At 45.6% G+C, this 16,542-nt stretch overlaps 1 protein-coding gene across 1 annotated transcript; it reads left to right on the top strand.

Annotated features, from left to right (window-relative positions):
- Window positions 1-2,664: 2,664 nt before the first annotated feature.
- Window positions 2,665-5,934, top strand: LOC310823717 (protein NLRC3-like; the record flags this gene model as incomplete). The annotated part of the gene is made up of 3 exons (XM_083696569.1): window positions 2,665-2,956; window positions 3,920-3,961; window positions 4,205-5,934. 3 exons carry the CDS (start codon window positions 2,665-2,667, stop codon window positions 5,932-5,934), a joined length of 2,064 nt encoding a protein of 687 aa, XP_083552695.1.
- Window positions 5,935-16,542: the final 10,608 nt, after the last annotated feature.

A 16,542-nucleotide genomic window follows, 5' to 3' on the forward strand; every position in this document is an offset into this window, starting at 1 on the left:
CTTGTTTATTTCAAGTATTCTTGAAATAAATTAATTTCATCCTATAAATTAATTATTTAATGATTTTACTGTGACAGAAAGTGACAAAGAAACACATATAATGAGCGCTGCTCGCTATGCATGAGACTTCGAGGGATCAATAAACTTGATTGATTGTTTTTTATTTTTTATTACATGTCAACTTGGGATCATGAAATCCATGGTGGAATAGCTATGGATTCAGACAATCCAGATGAATCAGGTTTCATGATGAACCCATCCATTGGATGGAGGTGGTTACAAATCTAAAACAAGTGGTCAGTTTGGAGAGTTTGGTTCCTCATAGACTCAATGTCTGATAACTAGATCTGATAACTGAGTCCAACCAATGAAATTATCATTCAGTTTCAAATTTGAGGCAAATTAGTTCTATTCTAGTGAGGGAGGTGTGTGTGTGTGTGTGTGTGTGTGTGTGTGTGTATGTGTATGTGTGTGTGTGTGTGTGTGTGTGTGTGTGTGTGTGTGTGTGTGTGTGTGTGTGTGTGTCCTCCTCCTTGCTCTCCAAAAAATAAATGTTTCTACTGTAGTTTGGTTGAAGTTTCATCCTTTATCAAATAAAGTCTTTAAATACCTAGTTTCATCCTTTAAATACCTGGGTCCTGTTTCATCCTTTAAATACCTGGGTCCTGTTTCATCCTTTAAATACCTGGGTCCTGTTTGAATGTTTGATATCAACTGAACTACTATTGAAGCAGGGTTTTTCCATCACTCTGTGTACGTGACACGACTCTGACCACAGAGTTCAGTTCCCCTGTTGTTCAACTGAAGGTTTCAGTTCCCCTGTGAGGCAAGAGAGTCACAGGAACAATGTTGCGACATAGGACTGTTATCAGAGGACCAGACTTGTTGAACACCAAGACGTTCATTAAAGCACCTTGTGAAGAGTGAGACCTGAGCCTCTGTCAGCCAGTGTGCTGGAAGTGACCAATAAGGACCAGTTTATTGTGTTCACAGCGATGGGGGGCTGCAGAGAGGAGTGATAGGCAGATCAAACAGGTACGGTTCTAATTTTAGGTGGACTTTTTGTGATATTTAAGCTGATTGTGTTTGATCATAGTTGAGTTTCCTGGGTCAGGGTCAGAGCAGAGATACTCAATACTGTGTGATGGATTCAGATTCTTTACCTTCATCCTGTAGTGTGCACTAGTACCTATTGTTTATGTCGGGATGTCAAAAAACTGGTACATTTCTAATTTTATTTGGACCTTTTGTGATTGTTTTGCTGATTTGATACATACCTTTCAAGCCTTGATTTTTTCATTTGTTGGATTTAGTTTTTGGGTATGTTTTGTCTTAACATTAATTAATTCATTTGACCTAAATTATTAATTTTACTGCATTGCATTAGTCTCTACAGTCAACTCAAACTGTGCCGTTCATTGCTGGTTAGAAAGAGGAACTGAACAGAAAACCTACTTTTTCTGTTTAAAGTGGTCTATGTGTCTTAGTAGTAGTCATATACATACATCCTAGCACCAACATGTTCAAAACAAAGAGAACAGAGCACTTCTTGAGAACAGAGCATGGTTGGTGAATTGTGAATCAGTGAATTGTTACGTCCTAATTCACCCATTTTGGGCGTTGGCTGTGGCATCAAACCACACTTCCAAACTCAAGTCTTCTTCTCAGCTGTATTGAAAATGAGGAGGAGGAAAATCAATGACATCCCTGCAGCCCCTCTTTTAATGACTAAAATACCTTATCTAATTTATTTTTATCCACCTGTGTTTCTATAGCACTTTTCACTTTTAATTGTTTATTCTCTCTGTGAAGCACATTGTGTTAAAGTGTGTATGAAGTGTGCTGTACAAGTAAAGTCTGATTGATTGATACTTTATTGTAAATGTTGTCGTGTACATGAGGAGAATACCACACAGTCAGCCCTGCAATTCTCTGACATGCTCTGTGGCAACAGGAAACCCCCCACCCCCTCACCATTTCCTTTTGTACATTCAGAGAAACTTCATAGTTGAAGCTGATGGAGTCTTCTGGGTCAGGGTCAGAGATACTCTGTGTGCTTCAGATTCTCTACCCATCATCCTGAAATGTGCACTCCTTACCTCTCCTTCATGTGGGAGTTCAAAGTGGGGTGAATGTAGTGGAGGTGATTTAGAATCACACTCGTGATGAGGTTCTGTTGTTTTTTAAAATATTTTTAATTGGAAAAAAGGCATAGTTCAGAATAAGAACATTCAACAGGGTAACACTGGATATCAGGGTATTCATTGGTTCTTCAGAATGTCATGAATCAAAAGAAAGATAAAAAATTATGGAAGGTAGCTCAACATGTTCCTGGTTTTCTCTGTTCGTCTCACCTGGTAGTCAGCAGGACAGCTCACCTGCTGGTAGGTAGTCAGCATGACAGCTCACCTGCTGGTAGGTAGTCAGCATGACAGCTCACCTGCTGGTAAGTAGTCAGCATGACAGCCCACCTGCTCTCATGTGTTATTCTCGTGATCCAAAATCAGTTGATGACAGCACAGAGGTGATAAACCAAGACTGTAAACATTGTACACAGCTTAGAGCAACCACACATTCAGCCATGGAGCACTTGGCCAGTGGTGGTCAAACCAAACCATCTCCACACCTACAGCTCATTTGTTCATGTATCCTCAGTGATCCACAATGGCTCCTGTCTCTGAGCTGCTGCTGAATACTTTGAAGGAGCTGGTCAAGACAGACCTGAAGGAGTTTATATGGTACCTGACTAAGAACATACCAGAAGGCTTCCCTCACATCCCAACAAGCCAACTGGATGGAGCTGACAAGCTGGACACTGTGGATACGCTGGTGGACACCTACGGTGATGACGATGCTGTGAATATCACACTGGAGATCCTGAGGAAGATGAAGCAGAACCAGCTCGCTGAAACATTAAAGAGAGAATATGATAAGAATAAGAGAGAACATATCACAGGTGAGTTCCATTCATGTTAAAGACTGACAGCCACAGCCACACATGCACGCACGCACAAACGTATGCACATATTTGAATACTTTATTTGGGTAAAGTTAAAACATCACATCAAAGAACGCAAAATACATCAAATGTATCATGGAAAACAAACCATCTTCTGCACAAAAACAATATTTCATGTATTCACCACATTAGTAAAAATCTTGTCACCATTGTCACTAAACCAACTTGCCATCACATGGGAATGCTTGTGAATTGTGACTATTGATAGCAACACCTGTCTAACTGCACTAGCAATCAGGTCCACAGTGTGTTCAAGCCTAGCAGTGTAAAAGCCTTTCTATGTAACCGAGTTGAGATGATAAAGTCACTCCTCAAGTTGAAATACACCCATCTGTGCCATTCAGCTTATCTGTGGCGTAGCTGGTTAACATTGGGTGCTTCGGTGGGCAGGAAAGTGTGTTGGCAATACAGAGGACACAGATTTGAGACTGGTGTTAGCTTGTGTACGAGGAAGCCATACTGTGTGTGGCAGCGTGACGCCTGTTGTATTGGTGCCGTGACTCGGATCTGCAGTTGTGCTTATGTCAACGGCTGGGGTCGCTGTGGAGTGAGTTCATAGGGTGAGTGTTACTGAATTGAAAAAGTGATAAACTCACTCCCAAAGTTTAAATAATCCCACATGCATCAGGCCAGTGTTGTCGTAGCTGCTTCTGTGTCTCATGCTTTAGTCCTCGATGATGTATCCTGGGATGTCTTCTCGAAGCCCAAAAAGTTGTCGTCTGTGTCGGTTGCACACACACAAACACATTGGAGCTGTGCCTGTTTTCATGTTCTAGCTGGCTTCTCATCATATAGTGTTGATTGGGTTGATTACTAGTGATAATAAAAGTGATCAGTATAACAACAATGAGATATGATGACAATATCATAGAAGAATAACTGAATTGTTGTTTTTTCCAGATACAGAGCAACTGTCAGGTCGAGACAAACTGAAATGGGAAGGTCAGTTCCACCTTTGTGTTGTCAGAGTTAAAAGACTGAACTTGTATAAATGAATGCAAAAGCAACTCATTCTGATTAATAACAATATCAACACACACACACACACACACATTCACATTGTAACCTGCATCTGAGGTCTAGTAAAAGCGGTAATGATGAATTAGATTTCAATGATAGTAATCACAATAATATTGATAAAAATCACAATATTGACAATATTGAAGAATGAACTCTGTGTTGCAGTTCAAGATGAACTGAAATCCTCTTACAAGAAGAGGGTTAATAAGATACATGAGGGGACGTCAACGGAAGGTAATCGCATCGATCTAAACAACACCTACACCGAGCTGCACATGATCGAGGGGGCCTGGGGAGGGGTCAGTACTGAGCATGAAGTCACACGTATTCAATCCATAACCCCAGTCACAGGAAAGACCATCAAGACCAGCAACATTTTCAAACCCCGGCCTGACCAAAAAAAAAAAGTGCTGACGCTTGGCATCGCTGGAGTGGGAAAGACGTTCTGTGTGCAGAAGACTGTTCTGGACTGGGCAGAAGGAAATGAGAACAAGCACATTGATTTCTTGTTTCTGCTTCCTTTTCACCAAATGAATCCTGACAAAGAAGAAGAAGACCGCAGTCTGATTGAAATGCTTCATGGATCCTTCCCTGAAATGAAACCAATCAAGACTCTGGGAAAGGAATCTAATATTCTGTTCATCTTTGATGGCCTGGACGAGAGTCGACTGCCTCTGAACTTCAAAAAAGTTCTGAGAGACGAGACAGAGCGGGCCTCCATTGATGTCCTGATCACAAACCTCATCGCAGGAGAGCTCCTCCCCTCTGCCCTCATCTGGATAACCTCCCGACCTGCTGCAGCCAATCAGATTCCCCGAAAGTACATTGACCAATGGACAGAGATACGGGGGTTTGATGAAAAACAGAAGGAGGACTACTTCAGGAAAAGAATCAGTGATGAGGACCTGGCCAAAAGAATCATCGTCCATGTGAAGTCATCGAGGAGCCTCCACATCATGTGCCACATACCAATGTTCTGTTGGCTCATAGCCAGTGTTCTAGAGAGACTATTGGGTGGAGCAGGGAGAGGAGAGATGCCCAAGACTCTGACTGAGATCTACACAGACTTCCTGGGATCTCAGATTGACAAAATGAATGAAGTGAAGACTTCCACAGGAAAAGTCATTCTTCAGCTTGGACAGTTGGCATTCCGTCAGCTGCAGAAGGGACATCTGATCTTCTATGAGGAAGACTTGAGAAAGAGTGGCATTGATGTCAGAGAGGCGTCAGTGTACTCAGGTTTATGCACTCAGATCTTTAAGGTGGAGGGGAAGACCAGTCGAAGGCCGGTGTTCACCTTTGTGCATCTGAGCATCCAGGAGTTTCTTGCTGCTTTATATGTGTTCCTCACATTCAGCAACAGGAATGAGAATCCACTTGACAAATCCTCACACTGGAAGTTTTGGCCATCACTCAGACGCAAACCTCTGGTTGACTTGCACAAGTGTGCAGTGGACAAGGCCTTACAGAGTGAGAATGGTCACCTTGACCTCTTCCTGCGCTTCCTCCTGGGCCTCTCACTGGAGTCCAATCAGTCCAATCTCCGACAAGGCCTTCTGACACAGACAGAAAGCAGCTCACAGACCAATGTGGAAACAGTCAAGTATATCAAGAAGAAGATCAGGAAAAATCCGTCTCCAGAGAGGTGTATCAATCTGTTCCACTGTCTGAATGAGCTGAATGACCATTCTCTAGTGGAGGAGATCCAAAGCTACCTGAGCTCAGGACGTCTCTCAGAAACCCAACTCTCACCCGCACAGTGGTCAGCTCTGGTCTTTGTGTTGCTGACTTCAGAAGAGGAGCTGGATGTGTTTGACCTGAAGAAGTACTCCAGATCAGAAGAGGGTCTTCTGAGGCTGCTGCCAGTGGTCACAGCCTCTAAGACGGCACTGTAAGTAGATGGACAAAACACCGTATTGATACTTGGGTTATAAACTCCCAATAATGAGTTAGAAAGAGCCAGCTCCAGTCGGAGAACTGAACACTGGTTTGGAGAAATCCACTCCTGATGTTGACTCTAACCTAGCGACTATCGCATTCCACTCGCGGTACCACGGATACTCACACCACGGCTCAAATGAAGACTTTTGGTCTGACATTAAGCAAATAACATAGATAGCATATATAATAACATGGCTGGCTGTGTTCACAGTTCAACTAATGAGTTTGTCAGCTTTATTTTAGTGAAAGTGGAGTGAGTGAGTTCTCTTGCCAGTGAGTTTACACTGCTGTTTTAAGGAGCTCGCCACTCATCTAGAACTGAACGCTCTATCCATCATTTACGGCATGAAAAGTATGGATACATGATGATTTCACCTTTAAAACGAAGTGAAATGATTAGAAAACATGTTGTTCTAGTGAAATATGTTAAAATCCCAAAACAGCCCATGTAAGGGTTTTGGACGAAAATGTCATTATATGGTAATTAGGTGCGGCGATATGCAACTGGAAATGATAGAACACATCACATATGTAAATTTTTCTCTGAGTCAAAATGACTTAATACTTGTATTTATTCCTCATTCAGGCTGAATAGATGTGACCTCACAGAGAGATGCTGTGAAGCGTTGGCCTCAGCTCTCAGCTCAGACTCCTGCCACCTGAGGGAGCTGGACCTCAGTCATAATGATCTAGGTGACGGGGGGGTGAAGCTGCTCTCTGCTGGCCTGGGGAGTCCACACTGTCGACTACAGAAACTGAGGTGAGGTCTGAGACTATTCTTGTTGTCAGACACATCATTCCTAAGTGTCTGTTACATTATCATTCTATGGAATCAATGATACTTGCACAGAAAGGGTCAATGATTGAGACAGACAATGTACATTATCTTTCAATCAATAACTAAATAATGTGTGTGTGTGTGCGTGTGCGTGTTCGTGTGTGTGTGTGTGTGTGTGTGTGTGTGTGTGTGGTGGGGTGGGGGGGGGGGGGGGGGGTTCACTCTCTCAATAACGTTTCTTTACTCAATTCTTCACCTATCTGGCCTGAGATCTGCTGATGGGGCTACACAACCCAATAGCAATCAAACATACCAGACTGAGAAATACAATGACTACAAACATGCCCGTGATTGGCTTGAATCATGAATTCTTCTCACAATGCACCTCAGTGATCATTTGGCAATGTACAATGTACATTATCAATGTACATTATCTTCCAATGAATTACGATAGAGTGTGTATGTGTGCATGTGTGCGTGTGTGTATGTGTGTGTGTGTATGTATGTATGTGTGTATGTATGTGTGTGTGTGTGTTTGTGCGTGTGTGTGTGTGTGTGTGTGTGTGTGTGTGTGTGCGTGTGTGTGTGTGTGTATGGTGGCAAGGGGGGCTGCTCTGTCTTCACTCTCTGAATATGTTTGCCCTCCTCAAATCCTGACCCACCTGGCCGTAGATCAGCTCATGGGACTACACAATACTGCACTAACCCAATAGCTAGCAAATACATTATACCAGATGTAGAAATCCAGTCACTACAAATGTATCCATAGTTAATTGCTCCCTTGTTGAGAGCAACTATAACTCTCACTCATGAATTCTTGCACCACAGTAATCGTTTGGTTTCATGTATTTATTTGTATTCCTCATTCACATGTGGCCTTTCAACTGCAAAATGAAGAGGATTTAAAGCTGCACATGTACATTAGAGAGGAATAATCAGATTCTTGATCAGATGGAGTGAATCTATTTCCCCAGGTTGTCATTCTGTGGAATCCCAGAGGAAGGCTGTGTTTCTCTGGCTTCAGCTCTGAGGTCTAATCCCTCCCACCTGAGAGAGCTGGACCTCAGCTACAATCACCCAGGAGACTCAGGACTGGCACTGCTCTCTGCTGTACAGAAAGATCCACTCTGTAAACTACAGACACTCAGGTAAAGGCTGAATATGTGGCTGGAAGTATCAATGAGATTAATACACTGTATCTATTTTCCACATGATTGTGAGTGTGTCATTCAACCTCTGTGGGTTCTTCTGTGGTTGATATAGTGTGGACCATGGTGGAGAGTGCAGGCTCAAACCTGAGCTGATCAAATGTAAGTCACCAATGCTGTAGACAACAGGACTGTGATATTACTCAAGAACCAGGGTACAGCAGAGTTCAAACAGAGCACCAGTATTGTATTCATATGTAAATCTAAAATATTAGTAAATGTGAATTAGTTGTATCCCTTGTAAAACATTTTCAATTAATAAGTAATATTTTGTGAAGTAAAAATGTTATCATAACAAGATGACATTGTGAATATTGTAATTTATTAAATTGTATTGATTTGATGATTATTTTTGCCTTCTCAATCAGATGCCTGTGAGCTCACTCTGGACCCAAACACAGCACACAGACGCCTCTCTCTGTCTGAGGAGAACAGAAAGGTGACACTGGGGAGAGAGAAGCAGCCGTATCCTGATCACCCAGAGAGATTTGAGGTCTGGTACCAGGTGCTGTGTAGAGAGGGTCTGACTGGGCGCCGTTACTGGGAGGTAGAGAAGAGTGGGGGATGGGCTCATATAGGAGTGACATATAAAGGAATCAGCAGGAGAGGAGGGGGTCAGGACTGTGGGTTGGGAAACAATGACAAGTCCTGGAGTCTGTTATGCTCTGATGACAGTTACTTCGCCTGGCATGATAATAAGAAGACTGACATACCTGTCCCCTCCTCTGGCTCCCACAGAGTAGGAGTGTATCTGGACTGGCCGGCCGGCACTCTGTCCTTCTACAGCGTCTCCTCTGACACACAGACCCTCCTGCACACATTCCACTCCACATTCACTGAGCCCCTCTACCCAGGGTTTAGGGTTTGGGGCGTGTTCTGTTCAATGACCCTGTGGAAACTAGTCTCAGGGAGATCACACTGTATGTAGTGTTTAGGGCTACAGCCGTTGATGAGAACCAGATGGTTATTTGGTCATTGTGAAATGTGTGAAAAAGTGCAATAGACTGACAAAGCAGAAGTAGGAAATGCAACTGATAGTGAAACAATCCAGATGAATGATTAGATGATCAAATCAGACTGATGATGAACTCTGAGAATAACACAGGAGAGAGTGTCTGTATGTATATAAGAGTTGGTTAGATTGGGTGTTTGAGTTGTGATGCTGGATTACGTTGCTGTGTGTAAGATAGCAGGGAGTGGATGTGAAGACAGCTCTCCTTCTCTGTCAGTACAACATGGACAGTGTCTTCAGAACATCCTAATCTACACAGTGTGTAATTGATTCCTATGAAAATCAGAGACCCTATAAAAACAAAGATATTCATTCCGAAATGACATGAATTATTATCCTTGCATTAAGATGGACTTAATTCAACTTATTGAGTGATTTGTTGATGACATTTTTGCATTTTAACTAATTTTAAGACTGTCAAAGCAAAAAGTCTGAATATTTCTGTCCATGAGGTATTTTTGTATTTCACTTTTAATAAATGTACTGAAATGTCAAAAATCGTGTTTTCGCTTTGTCATTCTGGGGTATTGTGTGTGGATTGATGGCAAATTCTTTAAATTGAATCCATTTCAAATTTACTCTATAACACAAGAAAATGTGTAAAAAGTGAAGGGGTCTGAATACCTTCAGAAGGCGCTGTACATGTTCTGAACTTCACTTTCCATGCATTCCTTCATTTTTACATAGTAATCATCTAGTACAGTAATATCTATGCATCATGTGACATTGTGAGGGGCAGCCAAGGTGCAGGCTGCTTTTCTCCTCTCTGTCTGTGGGCTGTGGGAGGCATGGCTCTCATGAGAAGACTTCACCTGTCCCCTGCAGTACCGCTCCCTGCCATGGGAGGCATGGCTCTCATGAGAAGACTTCACCTGTCCCCTGCAGTACCGCTCACGGCCATGGGAGGCATGGCTCTCATGAGAAGACTTCACCTGTCCCCTGCAGTACCGCTCCCTGCCATGGGAGGCATGGCTCTCATGAGAAGACTTCACTTGTCCCCTGCAGTACCTCTGACCCCCAGACCCCCAGACCTCCAGACCCCCAGACCCCCAGACCCCTATCCCCCAGACCTCTAGCCCTCAGATGGGGGCACCACCTGGTGGTCATTTACTAGTATTACAACAACAGAGAGATTAGAATCCAGCCAGTTAGCAATAAGCACTGGATCCTAAAAACCCAGAATTTGAACCTGAAATATTCTTTATAACATCACAGATCTTTTATAATGGAACAGTGTAATAGAACATCAGTGTAATAGAACAGTGTAATAGAACATCAGTGTAATAGAACATCAGTGTAATAGAACAGTGTAATAGAACATCAGTGTAATAGAACATTAGTGTAATAGAACATCAGTGTAATAGAACATTAGTGTAATAGAACAGTGTAATAGAACAGTGTAATAGAACAATGTAATGGAACGTTAGTGTAATAGAACATCAGTGTAATAGAACATTAGTATAATAGAACATTAGTGTAATAGAACAGTGTAATAGAACATCAGTGTAATAGAACAGTGTAATAGAACATTAGTGTAATAGAACATCAGTGTAATAGAACATTAGTGTAATAGAACATCAGTGTAATAGAACATTAGTGTAATAGAACATTAGTGTAATAGAACATTAGTGTAATAGAACATTAGTGTAATAGAACATTAGTGTAATAGAACATCAGTGTAATAGAACATTAGTGTAATAGAACATTAGTGTAATAGAACATTAGTATAATAGAACATCAGTGTAATAGAACATTAGTGTAATAGAACATCAGTGTAATAGAACATTAGTGTAATAGAACATTAGTATAATAAAACATTAGTGTAATAGAACAGTGTAATAGAACATTAGTGTAATAGAACATTTATGTATTAGAACATTAGTGTAATAGAACATTTATGTAATAGAACAGTGTAATAGAACATCAGTATAATAGAACATTAGTATAATAGAACATTAGTGTAATAGAACATCAGTGGAAACCAAAGGGGACGTTTTCTTTCCAGTGTTAACACTTCACTTAGCAACGTCATGACAACCCAAATGTGCAGACAGGCCTAGGAGACGAGTTAACCTTGACCCTAACCCTGACTCTAACCCTGACCCTGACTCTGACCCTAACCCTAACTCTGACCCTGAACCTGACTCTGACCCTGACCCTAACCCTTACTCTAACCCTGACCCTAACCCTAAACCCTGACCCTAACCCTAAACCCTGACCCTAACCCTAACCCTAGGGGATGAGTTAACTTTAACCCTAACCCTTAACCCTGACCCTAACCCTAGGGCTAGTAGAACCATGTAGTTTGGCTCTTCAAACCCACCTCCTCGTTGCTAGGCAACCCCCCCCCTTTTCCCTCCACCGTTCGTATTTTACGACATTTTTTAGAAAAAAATGTTTTATGAAACTCCTTCAAACCACACACTCTCCCCACCCCCTCGTTGCTAGGTAACCCACCATATCCCGTCCCTTTCCGACATTTTCTTTTCCTTTACGACATTCCCTCAAACACACCAACCTCCCTTATTTTACGACATTTACTATTATTATTATTATTATTATTATTATTATATCTTTACGACATTTACTTCTTCTTTACGAGAGAAGGGGAGACAGACACCATGGAAACCACCACCACCACCGACACCGGCGGCTCCTCTGGTACTCGTAGCGGGTCCTCTGGGACCGTCTCCCCCGGTGGTACCGTCTCCTCTACCGGCTCTGAGGCTAATGATAACGGGGCTAACTAACGAAGCTAACGAATTTACCTACCGAGTGCAGTGTTGACGGGGTGCTAAAGGCTAATGCTAACTGGCTCTAACGAACTGACCGTGTGTGTGTGTGTGTGTGTGGAAACGCGTCGTGTCATCATTACTCGACATTCCTTCAAACCCACCCCCTCGTTGCTAGGCAACCCCCCCCCTTTCCCTCCACCGTTCGTATTTGTTTTGAAAAAATATTTTTACGACAGTCCTTCAAACCACACACACACTCTCCCCACCCCCTCGTTGCTAGGTAACCCACCATATCCCGTCCCTTTCCGACATTTTCTTTTCCTTTACGACATTCCCTCAAACCCACCAACTGTTCCTCGTTGCTAGACAACCCCACCCCTCCCTCATTTTACGATATCTTTTTATTATTATTATTATATCTTTACGACATTTACTTCTTCTTTACGAGAGAAGGGGAGACAGACACCATGGAAACCACCGACACCGGCGGCTCCTCTGGTACTCGTAGCGGGTCCTCTGGGACCGTCTCCCCCGGTGGTACCGTCTCCTATACCGACTCCTTCGGCGGCTCTGGGACCGTCTCCGGCGGCTCCTCCGGCGTCTCTGGGACCGTGTCCTCCGGCGGCTCTGGGACCGTGTCCTCCGGCGGCTCTGGGACCGTCTCCGGCGGCTCCTCCGGCGGCTCTGGGACCGTCTCCTCCGGCGGCTCTGGGACCGGCTCCTCGTTTCTGACCCGGGCCACGACGCTCAACCTCCACACCGGGAACCTCGTCAACCGGAGCCGGCTGAAGAAGAAGTGTCCGTCGTCCCCGAGTGAGGAGGTAAGAAGGGCGGGGGGGGGGTCGGGAGGCTAGAGGCTAATGCTAACGGGGCTAACGAAGCTAACGAATTTACCTACCGAGTGCAGTGTTGACGGGGTGCTAAAGGCTAATGCTAACGGGGCTAACGAATTTACCTACCGAGTGCAGTGTTGACGGGGTGCTAAAGGCTAATGCTAACGGGGCTAACGAATTTACCTACAGAGTGCAGTGTTGACGGGGTGCTAAAGGCGAATGCTAACTGGCTCTAACGAACTGACCGTGTGTGTGTGTGTGTGTGTATTATGAATGTGATTAAATAAATACTAAATATGTCGTTTTATTGTCATTTTCTGTCTGTCTGTCTGACCTGTTGTTGCCGTTCAGCTCCAGGATTATATCCGCGCCACGCTGTCTCTGACCTGTCTGTCTCTCTATCTGACCTGTCTCTCTCTGTCTGTCTGTCTGACCTGTATGTCTTTTGTTGCCCTCCAGCTCCAGGATTGTATCCGCGCCATGCTGTCTCTGACCTGTCTGTCCCTCTGTCTTATCTGTCTGTCTATCTGTCTGTCTGTCTGTTTCTCTCTGACCTGTCTGTCTCTCCATCTGACCTGTCTGTCTGTTGTTGCCGTAGCTCCAGGACTGTATCCGCGCCACGCTGAGTGACTGGTCCTCCGAGACGCCGTCGGCCGGGGAGAAGGTGAGACTCATCCCTCTCTTCTCTCCCTCCCTCCTTTCCTGTCTCTCTCTCTCTCCCTCCTTCCCTCCCTCCTTTCCTCCTGTCTCTCTCTTCTTTCCCTCCTTTCCTGTCTTCCTTCCTTCCTTCCCTCCTGTCTCTCCCTCCCTCCCTCCTGTCTCTCTCCCTCTCTCCCTCCTTCCCTCCCTCCTGTCTCTCTCCCTCTCTCCCTCCTTCCCTCCCTCCTGTCTCTCTCTCTCCCTCCTTCTCCCCTCCCTCCCTCCCTCCCTCCCTACTGTCTCTCTCTCTCTCTCCTTCTCTCCCTCATTCCCTTCCCTCCTTTCCTGTTTCCTGTCTTCTTTCCTTACTGTCGGCGGAGGAGAAGGTGAGACTCATCCCTCTCTTCCTTCCTTCCTTCCTTCCTTCCTTCCTTCCTTCCTTCCTTCCTTCCTTCCTTCCTTCCTTCCCTCCCTCCTTTCCTTCGTCTCTCTCTGGATGCTCCACACACACACACACACGCACACCCACACACACGCGCGCCCAGAGGCGTCAATGTTTAGTGAGTCAAGTGACAATGTGTGTGTGTGTGAGAGAGAGGGAGACACACACACACACACACACACACACACACAGACACACACACACACACACACGCGCGTCAATGTTTAGTGAGTCAAGTGACAACGTGTGTGTGTGTGTGTGTGTGGGTGCTCCTGAGACAGGGAGAGAGAGAGGGAGACACATACACACTCACATACACACACACACACACACACACACACACACACAGACACACACACACTCACACAGACATACACACACACACACACACTCACACAGACATACACACACACTCACACTGTCTGTCTGTCTGTCTCTGACCTGTCTGTCTGTCTGTCTGTTTGTCTCTGACCTGTCTGTCTCTCCATCTGACCTGTCTGTCTGTTGTTGCCGTAGCTCCAGGACTGTATCCGCGCCATGCTGAGTGACTGGTCCTCTGAGACGCCGTCGGCCGGGGAGAAGGTGAGACTCATCCCTCTCTTCTCTCCCTCCCTCCCTCCCTCCTTTCCTGTCTCTCTCTTCCTTCCCTCCTTTCTTGTCTTCCTTACTTCCTTCCCTCCTGTCTCTCCCTCCCTCCTGTCTCTCTCCCTCCCTCCTTCCCTCCCTCCTGTCTCTCTCCCTCCCTCCCTCCCTCCTTCTTTCCTTCTCTCCCTCCCTCCTGTCTCTCTCTCTCTCTCCTTCCCTCCCCCCTTCTCTCCCTCCCTCCCTCCTGTCTCTCTCTCCTTCTCTCCCTCCTGTCGCTCCCTCCTTCCCTCCCTCCTTCTCTCCCTCCTTTCCTGTCTTCCTTCCTTCCTTCCCTCCTGTCTCTCCCTCCCTCCCTCCCTCCTGTCTCTCTCCCTCTCTCCCTCCTTCCCTCCCTCCTGTCTCTCTCTCTCCCTCCCTCCCTCCTGTCTCTCTCTCTCCCTCCTTCTCCCCTCCTTCTCCCCTCCCTCCCTCCCTCCCTCCTGTCTCTCTCTCTCTCTCTCCTTCCCTCCCTCCTTCCCTTCCCTCCTTTCCTGTTTCCTCTCTTCTTTCCTTACTGTCGGCGGAGGAGAAGGTGAGACTCATCCCTCTCTTCCTTCCTTCCTTCCTTCCTTCCCTCCCTCCTTTCCTTCGTCTCTCTCTGGATGCTCCACACACACACACACACGCACACCCACACACACGCGCGCCCAGAGGCGTCAATGTTTAGTGAGTCAAGTGACAATGTGTGTGTATGTGTGTGTGAGAGAGAGGGAGACACACACACAAACACACACACACACACACACAGATAGACAGACACACTCACACAGACACACACACTCACTCACTCACACAGACACACTGTGGGAGCCTGGTCGACAGGCGCAACAGCGGGTCAACCAATGAGAATAGAAACAGGCGGAAACAGGGGTTGCGGTGAAATCAACGTAGGGTTTTATTTCTAAGGTGCGGGGAAAAGGGAGAGGCGAAAGGCAACTCAAATCTTCACCGGGTTGGCGGTTGGCGCTACGGCGCTCCGCCGGGTTCTTCTTGTCGTCAGAGAGAGAGAGAGAGAGACAGGCCAAAGTTAGTGGGATATCGGGTCCCTTTCACTGACCTCTTCCTCCGGTCGGTTGGGGGGTTCCTCTCCGTCTTCCAGGCTTTCTCTCCCGTTTGGCTTATGAGACTGGCTTAGCGGGTGTCTGGTCTCGACTCGTTCCTCCAGCCAGTCTGTCTTCAGCTTGTCCTGGGGAGTTTAAAAGGCCTCAGGATCGCCGAGCTGACTCAGCGCACCTGTGAGCGGTGAGCTGAGTCATCTGATTGGTGGCGGAGTCTCCAGGACATAGAACTGGGATAGTACCTCCCATCCAGCACGACACCCCATGGCTGCCTTTGCCTCCCCCTTGTGGCCACCAGGTGTCTCTGTGGGGCACTGCTCACCGGCTGGGCCATCACAACACACAGACACACACACACACTCACACAGACACACAGACAGACACACACAGACAGACACACACTCACACAGACACTCACACACACACAGACACACACACACAGACACACACAGACACACACACACATGCCCAGAGGCGTCAATGTTTAGTGAGTCAAGTGACAACATGTGTGTGTCTGCGTGTGTGTGTGTGTGTGTGTGTGTGTGTGTGTGTGTGTGTGTGTGTGTGTGTGTGTATGTGTGTGTGTGTGTGTGTGTGTGTGCCCCTGAGACAGGGAGAGAGAGAGGGAGACACACACAAACACACACACACACACATACACACACACACACACACACTCGCACAGACACTCACACACACACACACACACACTCACACAGACACACACAGACACACAGACACACACACACACACTCACACAGACACACACACACACAGACACACACACACATGCCCAGAGGCGTCAATGTTTAGTGAGTCAAGTGACAACATGTTCAAGATTCAAGATTCTTTATTTGTCACGTTCATACAAGTATACAGTGAAATGCAAAAGTGACAGTGCCACAGAGTAGTGCAACAATACAATAAGTTTTAAAATAGAATAAAAAAAAATAGAAGTACTAAAAATGACGTGTGTGTGTGTGTCTCCCTCTCTCTCTCCCTGTCTCAGGGGCACACACACACACACACACACACACACACACACACACACACACTGTCACTTTTGCATTTCACTGTATACTTGTACCAACTCTGCCACTCTCAACCACTCAACTCTCCACCCTCTCCACTGAAGTACCCCTGTCTCTCTGTCTCTCTATCAATTCATCTATCCACACACACATACATAGTACACAGCGCATAGCACACACACAGACACACACAGACACACAC

The sequence above is a fragment of the Argentina silus genome, assembly GCF_951799395.1.
Source record: "Argentina silus genome assembly, chromosome: Y".
Lineage (NCBI taxonomy): Eukaryota > Metazoa > Chordata > Actinopteri > Argentiniformes > Argentinidae > Argentina > Argentina silus.